This window comes from Piliocolobus tephrosceles, chromosome 3, assembly GCF_002776525.5.
Source record: "Piliocolobus tephrosceles isolate RC106 chromosome 3, ASM277652v3, whole genome shotgun sequence".
Lineage (NCBI taxonomy): Eukaryota > Metazoa > Chordata > Mammalia > Primates > Cercopithecidae > Piliocolobus > Piliocolobus tephrosceles.
In genome coordinates, this window is record NC_045436.1 from 178084163 (window position 1) to 178098095 (window position 13933).

Sequence of the window (13933 nt, forward strand, 5' to 3'; positions counted from 1 at the left end):
CGGAGTGGTGGATGAAAGGTGGCCGGAGCCCTCTCCACGGGTCCAAAACACCTGTTACAGGAGAAGGCAAGCGGCCTCGCTAAGCAACTGGACGTTCTGTGGCCGGGGCGGGGCCGGGGCCCGAGTCCGCTCGGAAACTTTCGCTGTGGGCGAGCCAGACCCGCCCTCTGGCCCCTCGGGCCCACCGTGCAGGGGGAGTGCCCGGCAGCAGCCAGGCGAGGCGCACCCTGATTGGCGGAGGTGTGGTGTGATTGGCGGTTTCACCGGCCACTCAGCAGGCCAAGCTGGCGCCGCATCCGGGGGACCGCGTCTGGAGTGGAGGGCGGCCGAAGGCCCCGCCCCTTCCCCGCCCCCTCGTGCCGAGGGCCGCGCTAGCCGGCTCTTCAGCAGCCAGTGCAGTTTGCTCCGCCGCGGCAGTGGCTCTTCCGATTTTGCTGTGTTCTGCTGCTCCCGAACAACTTTACTGCCGGCCCAGAGACCCCAGGGCGTCGCGGCGCCGCGTGCAGCCCACTCACGGGCCGGTGAGTACTTCAGGGCTGGGGCCGTGGCGCGGTGGCGCGCAGGAGGCGGGCAAGAGTCCTGAGGCACTGCCCACTTCGGGCCTCACTTTCCCCTTCCGAGCTGTTGGGTGGCTGGTCCCAAAGTCCCGGCAAGGTCCCCGAAGTTGGAGGGCCGCGGATTCCGCCCGCTCTGCAGTGCGCAAGGCGACCCCTGTCCCGGGCCCGAACGGGTCACTAGGGGGGCGCGCCCCGGGCCCCCGCGCGCTGTCGCCTGGAGCCCCGCCGCGGGCGGGACAGCAGGCCCGAGAGGCGGAGCGGCCGGTGAGCAGGCCCCCTCCCCGCGCCATCCTCCCGGCCCCCGAGTTGCCCCGTCATGCCCCTCCCCCGCAGTCCCGGGACCCACGGCCGCCCTCGGTGCCCGCCCGGTCGCTAGAACGCGCTTGGACCCCCGTGAGGTGTTGTGGCGGGAAGGGGAGTTCAGTCCCCCAGGGGGACCCGCCCGCCCGAGGGGCATCTTAGGGGTCACTCTGAATCCCCACAGCCCACTTAGGAGCACGTGGCAGTTCCTCTCCCTCTCCGAGTCCCTCAGTAGAGAGTTGAGGGTGTTCAGTGGCCGCCCCTGGACCCTGCCTCGTATGAACTCCATCCTCTGGATCATTAGTTTTTTTATTTGATCAACGAAAACTTTCTGGAGAATCCTGCCCAGCCCTTTTGGATGTGATGGCGCCCTGGCCTCTCACCCACTTAGTAGTTGATGTTATGAATTCCAAGGAAGTCGCATTTGTGCAACCCCCACCCCCCACCACCCAGATTTAACCCTGTCAGTAGCCTTAGGTGGAGAAATTATAGTCCCCATTTGGCACCCCAGGAAGCTGAGGCTCAGCAGGGTTTGGTGCCAGCCCAGGACCACGAAGCTGATCAGGGCAGAGCCTGGTGTGAGGCCTCTGCCCCATCTCTCCAAAAGCAGCCCGGCCTCTCCTCACCTTGGACGATGACCCCTGGCATTTGGCCCAGGGCTTTGCAGTTTGTAAAGGGCCTTCCCTTCTGCCAGCATCCGTCACTCAAGGAGCTGTGCCCTGGGTACCCCATGTGCTGGCTGCCCATTCTCTGCAGCAGGGTAGGGAGACCACAGGAAGCTCAGAGGCCACCTTGGCCACAGTCCCCACCTGTTTACTTCTGTCTCGAAGGGTCTGGGATTCCCACGGAGGCTTCGTTGTATTCAGCCTCTTTTCCCTGCCTGCTCCTTTGTCCTTCTCCCTTCGCAGACACAGGAAAAGTTGGCTGGGAGACCCCATCTCACCTTCTTTCCCAGGATGGAAGAGCATGGAGGGTGTCTCTGACTTAGACCTGCCCTGCCCGTCCCAGACCAGGGCTGGACAGGCTTCTGGGGCTGGTCACAGAGGGGATCCCAGCTCAGTCTCAACCCCCAGAGATGTCTGCACTGCCAGACCCCAAACACCCATCCATGACGGTGGCAATAAGAATCATAATAGGTCAGGAGCTTTATGGTACATGCTCCCCTCCCCTCCCACGGCCCTACCTCCAGAAGTGGTACCACTGCAGCCAGCCAGCCAGCTACACACCAGACCACCCCCTGTGCCCTTCATTCCTCACTCCCAGTTGGTTCTCTCCTGTCTCTCCTGGCTCCTGAGCCTCACTTGGATGCCTGCCCTGGTTCAGGACCCTTGCCTCTCCCTGAATGGCCCCCAGGCTCCTCCCTGGTCCCGATCCAGGCCTGGCTCCACATAGCCCTGCTGGTTCTTCAGCTGCCACTTCCCTGTCGGCTATCGGGTCAAGTCCGCCTCCTGAGCCAGCATTCCTTCCGGCCCTCAGGGACCCGCCTCGCTGCTCACTCAGCCTCTCCCTCCTATGTCCTCTCCCCAGCAGTCACCTCCCAGCCACCTGCATGTTCCTGGCCACAAGGCCGGCTCACTGTCCCTCTGCTGCCTCCACTCCTGTGCACACCCCCTGCTAGAATGCCCAGCCACCTCCCACTTTGCCTGGCTCCTGCCTGCTTGTCCAAAAGGCTCAGTTGAGGCCTCCTGCAGGATTTCTGGCCTGCCTCTTCCCACAGTGGAGTGAGGGCCCCATTCTGTGCCATCTTTGTGAGTATCTGTTTAGGTGTTACCCTTCCCATCTAGATGAAGCTGTTCCAGTGCTGGCCCTGGACGAGACTTCTCTAGGTCAGGGGGTCCAGCACAGTGCCTGGCACATGATGGACCTACCCTCAGTCCACACGTGCTGCCCATCCAGGCCAGGCCTGGAGCAGGTACCAGGTGTGTGGTGGGGGCTTGGCCACTATTGCTGTCATGATTGCTGCTTGGGGCAGTCCCAATTCAAATCCCTCTGTGTTCTGTCAGTGTGCCACATTGGATAGAGCTGGAATGTTCCTTGGTTTGGCCCTTAATACTCTGAGCAAAAAATAGGTACCTGGGATCCATCAAGGGCTTTGTGCCCTTGTCTTGAGGAGCAGCACTGTGCCAGGGGTCAGGCCATGCCAGAGCAGACATCCCAGGGCCGGGACCTCCTGGGCCTGCTCCCTTAGGGCTTGGTCACAGATGGGTTTTAAAATAACATTTGCTTTAATTTCAAAAACATTACACACTCATTATAGAAAACTAGGGAAATATGTTTAAAAGAAGAATAAAATGAAACCACGCATAATCTTCACCCAGAGACAGCAAGTATCTTTTTTAGGGGGCATTTTCTTCCATTTTTTTTGCAGATACATTTTGTTTTCATCCTAAACAGACTCTTGCTAATATCTTCTCTGGCTAATGCTTTAAATCCTACCTTAACAGTGTTATGCCGACCTTTTCCTTGTCTCGAAACGTTCATGTACGAGGTCACGTTTACCAGCTGTACAGCACAGCATTGCACCATGTGGAGGGGTGTAGATTTTATAGCCAGCCCCTTTCTGGACAGTGCTGAAAGTGCCATGTGACAGACATTGTATGTGAGCCCCGAGGGCATCTCCAGTGGCTCCCCTGGAGTGGCATCCTGGAGACGGAAGCACTGATCAGAGAGAGCGTGAACATCACCTCGGCTTCCCACGGGGGCTGTTTCTGAGGCGCTGGCTTGGGAGGTGGGGTTGCCCCCGCAGAGAGAACAGAATGGGGGTGGCCTGGGTGAGGGCCAGAGCCTTTAGGGCAGAAGGCCACATGTGGTCATGCTGCTGTGGGTCTGAGTGGATGCGTGATCCCTGCAGCCCTCTCCGGGTGGTGGCCTCTCAGCTGAACTCCTTATGTTTGGATGGGATAAAAATACACCACAGTGCTCATGGGGAAAGAATGCTAGCAACTTTGCTTTTGTGGATCTTACACAGTGACGGCTTCTAAGCCACTGCTGTGGTCACCAGTGGGGAGTTGAGGCTGAGCACCCCACCATGCAGGTAGGGATCTGGGGGTGCAGAGTAGATGTCGCTGGGGACACCTGGATGCTGGGATCTGGGGGAGGGACTTGCTAAGGTCCCACAGCGTTATTGCCTGGATGGTGCTCCTGCCCTAGGCCAGGCTGCCTCAGGCTTCTGCCCACATACATGAAGTGCTTAACATAGGCCAGGCAATTCAGCAGGTCTTCCGAGTGGATAAGCCGCAGCCCCTGCCCTCAGGGCTCACAGTGGCTGTCACACTCAGGAAAACTCAGAGAGGGAAGGACGAGACAGCAGCTCCTTCCACCAGGAGAGCTTTTCTGATCTTCATTGTCCCTGGACCAACCACGACCGGGTTTGCTGGGTTTGAAATAAGAAGCCCTTTGATCCAAACCAGACTGGGCCAACCCTCAGGGAACCTGAAAATTAATCCCCCGTATTCATCCATTCTTACTAACCACAGATTTTCCTTTACACTGTTTTTTTTTTTTTTTTTCCAACTGCAGTGTGACATGGTACATAGGCCAGCTAGAATCTGTTTCCCTGAAATGCCTTTTACGAAGTGTTTTCCAACTGAACATGCCTTTGTTTAGCACCTGGGTGTAATGGCTTAGGGTTTTTTTAAATGCCCAATAGTTTGCTTTCTTTTCCATCATACACATAATCCCCATAGCACCCCTATGTGGGAGGTGCTATCCCCGTTTTACATGTAGAGAAACAGACACAGTGAGGTCATGTGGCCACTAGTAAGGGTAACCGACCCCACGCCGTGTTGCTTCCGGCTGTAACTTCTAGCAGAGGGAGGGCTCTAATGGAGAGGTGATCACCTGAGTGCTGTATGTTTACCTGAGCAGGTGAGGAAGACAAGGACTCAGGAGAGACATAGCTTGGAAGCGCCCACAAGGGAGGTGTCGCTGGAGCTCTTGACTTGAAGGGTGCTTAGGGTCTAGGCTTGGGGAGGGGGATAGGAAGGCATTCCAGGAAGAGGGCCCTGCGGAAAGGGAAGTGTGGAGGTCAGTATTTGTGCGCTGATCTTAAAGGGTAGCCAGCGTTTTGCAGTGATTGGGCCCAGGGAGAGAGGATGCAGTGGCAGTCGGATTTCAGAGTCATCGTTTTCAGAAATGAGCTTGCAGAAGCATTAGAATTGGGCAGGTCTGGATTTGATTTTCAGCTCTGGTACCTGCAGCTGTTTGACCTTGAGCAGGTCCGTGCCCTCCCTGCACCTGGGTTCCTGTCTGTGAAGTGGGGTGAGGTTGAAGGATAAAACTTTTCCCCATCTATAACTCTGGGATGACAATAGGATCTACCTTCCAGGGCCATGCGAGGAACTCATGAGAAAAGACAAGTACCGAGAACAGAGTTGTTGGTCTTAATGGCAGACATGCCCTGGCATAGGTCAGGCCTCAGTAAAGGTGCCCTCCCTCTCTGAGAAAGTGGCACCTGACTTGGGGGCAGTGGGAACCATGGGAGAGAAGGTAGACATGGCCACGTGTCATTTGAAGACCTGACTTTTCGCCGTCTCAGGTGGTCCGGTGGCCTGCAGGACCGTGGTTCTGTTTGCCCACAGCGTGTGGGTTCCATGTGCAATCCTGTGTTTCTCTGCCACAACTGACTAAAGGGGCACTTAGGTCTGCATGTGCAGTTAAATGACTGCTTTTGTGGAAGGTGCCAGTTCCCGGGAGTTTAGAACTTGGAAACAGGACGGAGCAGGCTCCCAAGCTTGACCACGCATGGTTTGCACCTGGGGGATGTTTTAAACTGAGGACTCAGTCCCTGTAAGGGAGGACCGTGTGGACTGAAATATGCGGAGTTCTTGAGCGGCACGGATCTGATCTTTAGGACCCATTTGAAGCTGGGAATGGAGCAGAAATTGTTGTGTATGGGAGCCTGGGGCCACTCCTGACTCTTCCAGTCATAGCTGCCCCCAAAAGTGACCTCTGGGCACCTCCTGGAACCCGGCTCCGTGCCAAGCGCTGGGTGTTCAGAGGTGGCCGGGGGACTCCCTCGTGCCACCCATGGCGACTGGTCTCACTGGTCCTCACAGTTGCCCCGTCCCCATTTTCAGATGAGGAGGCTGAGGTGCAGAGAAGGATGTGGGCTGCTCAGGACCACACAGCTGGTGGGCACAGAGCCAGGAGCACAGCGCGGCGGCCGCTTGGGGCTGGGAGCGAGATTCTCTGCTTACCAGCCTCTCCCTGCTCTGCCCCTCAGGATGGCTGTGGCCCTGAGCTTGGGAGGGTCATTTGGGAATCTGAGGAAAAGTTTACACAGCCTCACACGGCAGGTACAAGGTCCTACAGCGTCAGGGGTTTGCATCCCACCCCTAACGCCTCACGCAGGGCCCCATCCGGGTCCCGGGGCTCGGGATCCTGCAGCGCTTTCAGCTCTGTCTGTGGTCCGTGGTTGTCCTTCGTTGCAGGGATGGTGGTGTTTTTCCATGTTGCTAAGCAGCGTGTGAGGGCCTCTGTTGAATAAAATAAAGCCCTTGCTCCGGCGTGACACGGGTCACAGGATCTCTGTGCACTCTAGTCTCTTCTGATGCCCCCACCGCACTGTTTGCCTAGTTTGCTTTTTACTATGTGTGTTGATTTCTGGGGCATCAGTCGTGTGACTTCGGTGCCACGGCTTGGGCCTGGGGTGGGGGCTGTCCCGGCTCCACCAGTTTGACTCCCCCACTTCTCTCCCCTGCCCTCTTCTCCCCTCCCCTCTCATATTTCCTTTACTTTACTCAGTACCAGCGTCGCAGTTTCCTAGGGCTTCTATAAGAAACTACTGGAAACTTGGTGGCTTAAAACAACAGAGGTTTGTCCTCTGATGGTTCTGGAGGCAGAAGTCTGAAGTCAAGGTGCGAGCAGGGTGGGTCCCTCCCGGAGGCTCTGAGGGAGGCTCAGTTCCTCGCCTCTGTCCAGCTTCTGGCAGTGGCCAGTGGTCCTCCTTCTCCTTGCCCGCTGTCACCCCTCTCCACGTGGCTCTGTTACCCTCCTCTTCCTATAGGCCATCAGCTGTTGGAGCCAGGGCTTCCCTTCTCCAGGCTGATCTCATTTTAAGATCCTTAAGTATGTCTTCAAAGACCTGTTTTTCCAACTAAGTGCACGTTCACAGACGTTGGTGGACACATGTTGTGGGGCCCAATTCAGCCCCCTGCAGCCGGGCTCCACACGGGTGATCTCTGGCTGTTGCTATCATCATCCCCGTTTCTTGGATGAGGGAAGGTCAGGGTTGTGTGGCTCATGGCCGGTGAGGCAGGGACTCCAGGCCTCGGCACTTGCCGGTCTGAGATTGTAAGTGCCGCACCATCCGTGGAGTCGCATGGGTGAGTGTCGTCCCGCGGTTTCCTCCCTGGAAGCAGGGCTGGCCCACGGGGGCTGTGCTGAGTGTTCGCGAGGTCCTGTATGGAGTGTCTGGCAGCCCCCGCCTGCCTCCCTCTGCTTTTCCATCTCCAGCAGACACTAAGTGCCAGAGCGGGCTCTGCCGGTGCTGGGTGGGCCTGACCCTGACTTTTCTTCCAGGCAGGATGGACTCCGACGCTGCTCCACTGGGCCCCTCCTGCCCACAGCCCCCGTCAGCACCGCAGCCCCAGGCACGTTCCCGACTCAATGCCACAGCCTCCTTGGAGCAGGAGAGGAATGAAAAGCCCCGAGCCCCCGGACCCCAGGCTGGCCCTGGCCCTGGTGTTAGAGACGCAGCAGCCGCCGCTGAGCCCCAGGCCCAGCACACCAGGAGCCGGGAGAGAGCAGACGGCACCGGTAAGGGGGCAGGCTGGGAAGCCCAGGCTGGGGCTGTTCAGGGATAGCTGGGTGGGAACGGGGTCCAGCCACTCCTGGAAGGTCCCCCCGCCAGGTCCCCTGCAATTCAGCATTGTGCAGCTCCCATGCTGTGCACAGGCATCCGTCCGCTGGGGCCACCCACCTCCTCCGAGCCTTGCACCTGTCACCTGTGTGGCACCCACTCGAGGTGGTGCTGGTGCCCCCACCCCTCTGCAGTCCTTCTCTTCCCAGGGCCTCTGCAGCATTTCACAATTTCCGTTTGCAACAGCATCCAAACGTGTGGAGTAAATTCACGGGCCCTCTGTAACCAACTAGGGTGGCAGGCCAGAGGTGACAGCCACACCGTCGGGAGTGAGGCCACATGCGGGCGAAGCCCTTGGTGCTGAGTTTCTCCTCTCCCTGAGGGAGACTTGTGAGGGAGGGGCGCCCTTCACCTCCATCCTGAGGCGGGATTGGGGCCCTGGGTGTTCACAAGCAGAGATAAGGCCCTTGGTGTTCACAGGCAGAGCTGACTGAGGCCCTGGGTGTTCACAGGCAAAGCTGACTAAGGCTCTTGGTGTTCACAGGCAGAGCTGACCAGGCCCTGGGTGTTCACAAGCAGAGATAAGGCCCTTGGTGTTCACTGGCAGAGCTGACTGAGGCCCTTGGTGTTCACAGGCAGAGCTGACTGAGGCCCTGGGTGTTCAAAGCAGAGCTGACTGAGGCCCTGGGTGTTCACAGGCAGACCTGACAGGCTTGTTGGTTCCCAGGTGGCGGTGTGAGGGTGGTGGGTGTGAGCCAGAGGAGTCCAGCCCCGGGCACCTTCTCCAGCTCACTTAGGCCTCAGTCAGCCTCCACTTTTGCTAGAGAGGCCGCTGCCAGGGAGGCTCAGTCCCAGCTCATCACTGCCCCTCCTGCCCATGCAGAAGCCCCAGATCCATGGTGAGTTCCTGCTGTGTACACCAGCCTTGTCCATGTGCCAGAGCGGGACTCCTCATGGCCGTCCTGAGAGAGGAAACTCAGGCACTAAGTCTAGGTGACTTGCCAAGTGACCCAGAGGGTGAGAGACGAGGCGCTCGAGTGGCCCAGGTTTCCTTCTTGTTCCAGTCACCTCACTGGCAGGGCCGTGGGGCCTCCCTGCTGTGGTCGCAGTGCACTGAGACTCCCATGTACCGCTCATGCTGGACGCGCCCTCAGAATCACACCGTGGCCCTGGGCCCTGTTTGTCTTTGCATCTCCTTAAAAGATCACCGTGCTCCTCCGCTTTGTTTTGGAGGCCTCTGGGTGGACGGGGCCTGACCCCGGGATTTGGGCCCAGCCTCATGGCTTCGGAGGAACAGAGACCAGGGCTCGGAAGCTTGGTTTCAATCTGGGTAGTGAGAACAGCCTGCAAAGGACGGAGTCCAAGACTGTGTGTGTTTCAGATAAGAAAAGTCAGGAAGCATCTGTGGTTTGTTTGGTGTCTGTCTCCAATGTGGGGGTGGCGAAAAGCAAGCCCAGGGCGCTGCCTGAGAGCCCAGCCCCCAACACCGGACCTGCAGCTGGGGGCAGTGGGTGTCCCGTCTCCCAGTCACTGGTCACTGATGTGGCCACAGCAGGCCTGGCCCTGCATGCCCAATGGCCACAGGGAGGGCAGGGCCCAGCGTCCCTGCCAGTAGCAGCTGCTGCGAGAGTCTGTTATTTAGCTCCCCTGTCCAGCCAACATAGATGGGTGAGCATCAGTTAACATACCAACAGGTGACAACAAGGGTGGCTATTTAACTGAAATGTCCCTGAGCCAGGCATCTTTTTAGGGCATTAGCCCACTTGCTTCTTTAACAGCCTTGGGGGGCAGGCTCTGCTGCTGCCCCATTTTTCAGATGGGAAACCGAGGGATAGAGGGCTTAAGCAGATGACCCGGCGTCCTACGGCTGGTGAAGGGTGGAGGGGAGATTTGAACATATCCTGGAGCCTGTGCTCACTATGGACCTCAGGTCAGCTGTGCCCAGGGATCCCCATGTCACAGGCTCAGAAGTGCACAGAGCAGGTTGGCCTGTCCCTAGACCAGTGCCTGGCCAGGCCCTGGTGACAGGAGTGAAGGCTCAGGCCTGCCCTCCAGGAGCCCTGAGCAAGATGGGAGACAGGAGTGAACAAGGAACTACATTCTGGGGGCTAAGCGCAGCACAGGAGACAGCCCACATTGCAGTCCCCTAGGGGCCCCCCAGGAGAGCCTGGTCACTCTTCAGGGCATCAGGAAGACTGCCTGGAGGAGGCACCATCGGAGGCCCATCTGAGCTGCTCCTTGTCCTGTACACTTGGGAAACAGGAGAAGAGCAGCCTTGGGGTCGCCCTTCTCTGGTTGCCTCCCTGAGGAACTGACCCCCTTCTCAGCCCTCCATTCCGCAAGGTTGGGGCGGGGCTGCTTCAGAAACTTCACGGGGCTGGAGCCCCACACTTCCTTCCCATGCTGGCCCTGTGGCCTTGGCAAGTCACTTGCCACCTGGGGAACCACTGCCGATGGGTCAGGGCTTAGAAACTCAGGGGCTCCTGGGCCCAGACAGGTAAAGAAAACAGTGACTCGGGCTAGAAAGGAGACCGCAGGGAGCTGTGAGGCTCTTGGGCGTCCCTGTGCCAGGGCGTGACTCCTCATGGCAGCCCTGGGAGGGTAAACTGTCCTGTGTGGAGTGTGGATGCCCGTGTGCTGAGAAGTGTTATCTGTTCTGATTTTTGACAGCAGCCCAAGTGATGTGCCAGTGGACCAGGGCCAGCACCTGCCTGTCCATGGCTGCCCCAGGGCTGTTGGGCGGGGGGGCTGTTTCTTCACAGGTATCACAGGTAGCTGTAGTGAGTCCTGTGATCACCTCGGTATTGTCTTCAGCCCTGGGGGAACCTGTTGTTCTGCTCAACAAGAGAATAAAGCTGGGCTGGTCACACCTGGTCCTAGGTGATCAGCAGGCACAGAGACCTAGAGCTGACACCAGGCCACTCAGCCACCATGACACCGCTGTGCGAGTCCACGCCCTGGCAGAAAGTCTGTTCTGGGCCTGTTCTGTTTAGCCCTGGGGCTAAAGGGCAGGCTCAGATGCACAGAGGGACGGGCCTGGTACAGGTGGGAGGAAGGAAAGCTTCAGGCTGGGCGTGCTGTGGCTATCATGTGCTTAGCCTGTGCTAAGTGTGTGCTAAGCATGTGGCTCTGGTGGGCACTCAGGCCTCCTGGGCACCAGCCGAGGCCCCACCCCTTCCACTGTGCAGCCCTTAGCTCTCTTGCTGCCTCGGTTATTCACAGGTCTACTGGTAGGACACGGCCTGGGGTTGGTGGAGGAGGAAGGAGGCGAGATTCGGGAACTCTCCGAGCCGTACCTGCCACTCCGTCTCCGAGCAGCAGTCTTATCTCTACAAGTCTCTACAGCAGTGCTGCCACCACCTTGACCGGGGGCCCATCCTACTATGAGGTGGCCCAGCTCACTGTGAGACTCTGGGGCAGTCACATGCCCTTTCTGTTGACCCCGGTGGGCGGCCAGCCCACATGGCTGCTGAATCTGCCAGGCCTTCCAGCCACTGGGGGTAGGGGGATCGCTTTGGCAGCCACAGGGACACAGATATGGGCAGGAGCAGGAGCCCTGGGGAGGAGGTGCACCCCACCAGGAAGCACCCACCAATGCTGACCGAGGCTGCACTGCCAGCCAGAGCCGCTGAGTGAGGGACGAAGAAGGGCCTTCGGGCGTGGGGAAAGCAGGCACCCCAGCTCCTACACTGAGGGCACCCTGGGCAGAGAAGGAGCCCAGCAGAGGGCACCCAAGACCCATGAGGAATTGGCCATGGTGTCAAGAGGTCAACCAGGCCAAGGAGGGTCCTGAGGGTCAGGGAAGGGAGAGGGGATTGTTGTGAGTGGGCCTCAGCTGTCAGATGTATTGTTTATATTACAGGCCAGCCAGGAGGCGGAGCAGAGAGGAGTAGCCAGGCCACAGGAAGGCTGAGGGACAGGTAGACAGGGAGGGGAGAAAGCCAGGGTGGCCTCTAGGTTTCTGGCTGGGGCTGCCAGGTGGACGGTGGTGGCACAGCAGGAGGTAGGGTCCTGGGGGTGGTTCCCAGCGGGGTGCGAGCTTAGTCTTAGATGGGGGCTGCAGGGGGGCCCAGCGGGGGCTGGGGCTCTGACGCAGATGTGGGAGTGCGTGGAGCCCCCGCTGCCCTGGGGATAGGCACAGCAGGAGGTGCTGCTTGGGGCTGTGCTGGCTGCTGGGGCACCTGCCCTTGCTTATTTAGGAAGCAGCTGTCACGTCTGTCCTGTATCCTGACCTGGCCCATCTGGTCGCTGTGCTCCTGCTGAGCCCCCCACACCACACTGTAAGGACTGGCCGCAGGATCTGGTGAGGCTCAGTCTTCTGGGAACTTGCCAATGTGCCTGTCTTACTTGTGCTCCAAGCCTCAGACATCACCTCCAGGAAGCCTCCCACTGCGAGTGAAGTCTACAGTCGTGTACCCAGCCCCAACCCTCGCGGGTGGACGTGCTCGTTCTCGCCTGGCCCAGGGCGGGCTGTGGTGAGCTCAGGAGTCCTGCCTCTCAGTTTGGTGCCCTTGGCTCCTGGCACCCCAGACTGGCGTTTGGCCATTGCTCAGGAAAGGTCCACTGGGTCAGCGATGGGGGCCCAGTCCAACGCCCCTGGGCAGGGCCTGTTAGAAGGGTACCTTCCCTGCCAGGGCCTCCAGGCCACTGTCCGCCCTGTTCCCACCTCAGAGTTCAGCCAGCCCTGGGAAGAGAGGGCTGAGGACCATTCAGCCTGTTCATTCACACGAACCATTGTCAGTGTCCCAGAGGCTGACGGGATGCCTATAGTGCAGGGTGACCTCAGCTTCCCCGTGTGGGGGATGCCCCGGTGGTGCGAGGCCACCACCCTGTGCCCTGTCTCTGGCACAGGGATGATGACAGCACACAGCACATCCTCTTTTCTTTCCACCTTTCCCTTTGACACAGCCCCTTGTTGTGGGCGTCACAAGAGGAGCAGAGAGATCGTGGAGGTCAAGGGCTTGCCCAGGACCAGTGAGGCAGGGAGAGGGCAGCAGCACCCTTAGATTTGGGAGGGTTACATTGTATTTATTTACTCCATGCCTAAGATTGCACTCTTAAGAGCGTTTGACATACATCCAAAAATTTTAAACACTATAGAAGCATGTCTGGATGCATCAGTAATGTGAAGGTGGAAGCCAGCTGCCCTACTCCCAGCCCACTCTGGGAGAATTTTGTGCAAGTTTGGAGCCAGCTGTTTGGGGAGAGGGGCCCCAGCCACTGCCCCTTGGGTGGATTTGATGTTCTGTGTTTGGGAAGAAGCCTTCTCTCCATCCTTTTCTCTTTCTGCAGAATATCTGTTTAAGTCAGGGAGTTGAGCTTGGCAGTTCAGCTGCTCAGCCAGGCAGGTGGTGTGTATCCTGGACTACGCTAGGATTTGGGGAGAAGAGAGGGCAGCTGCAGGCCCTGTTTGCAGTGGCTCCCTCCTGGGATCCCCGTTGTTCCTCCCCACATCTGCTCGCTGTGTACTGTCCAGTGCCGTAGTGGAAGCTGGGGGCAAGATGGGTGAGACCCATGGACATAGATGGCATCCACAAAGGCTGGCGGAACCTGTGATAGACGGTGGACGATGACCCAGGTTCCAGCAAGAAATGGCAGTGGGCTGTGCTGGGAAGGGGCGCATCCTGGAGGAGGCCCTAGATAGTGCCTGAGAAAGTGAGGGTCATTGATTGATTCTGCATGACATCCATGAATCTCTCAAATCCATAGGGCCTGTGCATGACAAATAATTAAAAAGGTGACGGGTGTTCTCCATGGAACCTCACAGAGGGAAGGAGACCTGCCCATGGTATCCAGCTCTGATCACACTGCTGTTTTGTGATTAATAGGCAGACTTTCAAAGAATGAATTAGATTCAGGACCCTTTTAGTTGCAAGTGACAAAATCTCAATGTAAGTTGACAGAAGCCAAAAAAGTAGAGGAGCAAGGGGTTGATGAGGCCGTGGATCTGCGGAGCCTAGAGTAGCTTGCTTCAGGCATGACTGGGTCCAGGGGCTCGGGTGATGTCATCAGGAAGTACTCGCCCCGCCCCCATTCCACTCTGCTTTCCTGTGCTGCCTCTCTCTCAGGGACTCTGCCCACAGGGTGACCGTCCACAGCTCAAGCTGGCATCCATGTGCCAAGATCAGCAGAAGGTGAAAGCCCATTTCCCAGCAGTTCTAACACAAACCCTGTTGGGCCATGTCCATCCCTGAACCAGGTGCTGTAGTCAGGGAGATGACCTGGCAACTCTGATTGGCCAGGTGGGGGTGCAGGCCTTCTGTGCAGCACAGGG

At 58.4% G+C, this 13933-nt stretch overlaps 1 protein-coding gene across 2 annotated transcripts in view; it reads left to right on the forward strand.

Moving 5' to 3' along the window:
- Positions 1-324: 324 nt before the first annotated feature.
- Positions 325-13933, forward strand: part of WFS1 (wolframin ER transmembrane glycoprotein) — a 36898-nt gene continuing 23289 nt past the window's right edge. The window contains exons 1-2 of one of the 2 annotated variants that reach the window (XM_023206881.1): positions 325-521; positions 7380-7616. In XM_023206881.1, the coding sequence (XP_023062649.1) occupies positions 7385-7616 (232 nt within the window). In that variant the 5' untranslated portion in view covers positions 325-521; positions 7380-7384. The remainder of the gene's footprint in view (positions 522-7379; positions 7617-13933) is intronic. The other variant, XM_023206882.1, reaches the window with a different exon arrangement.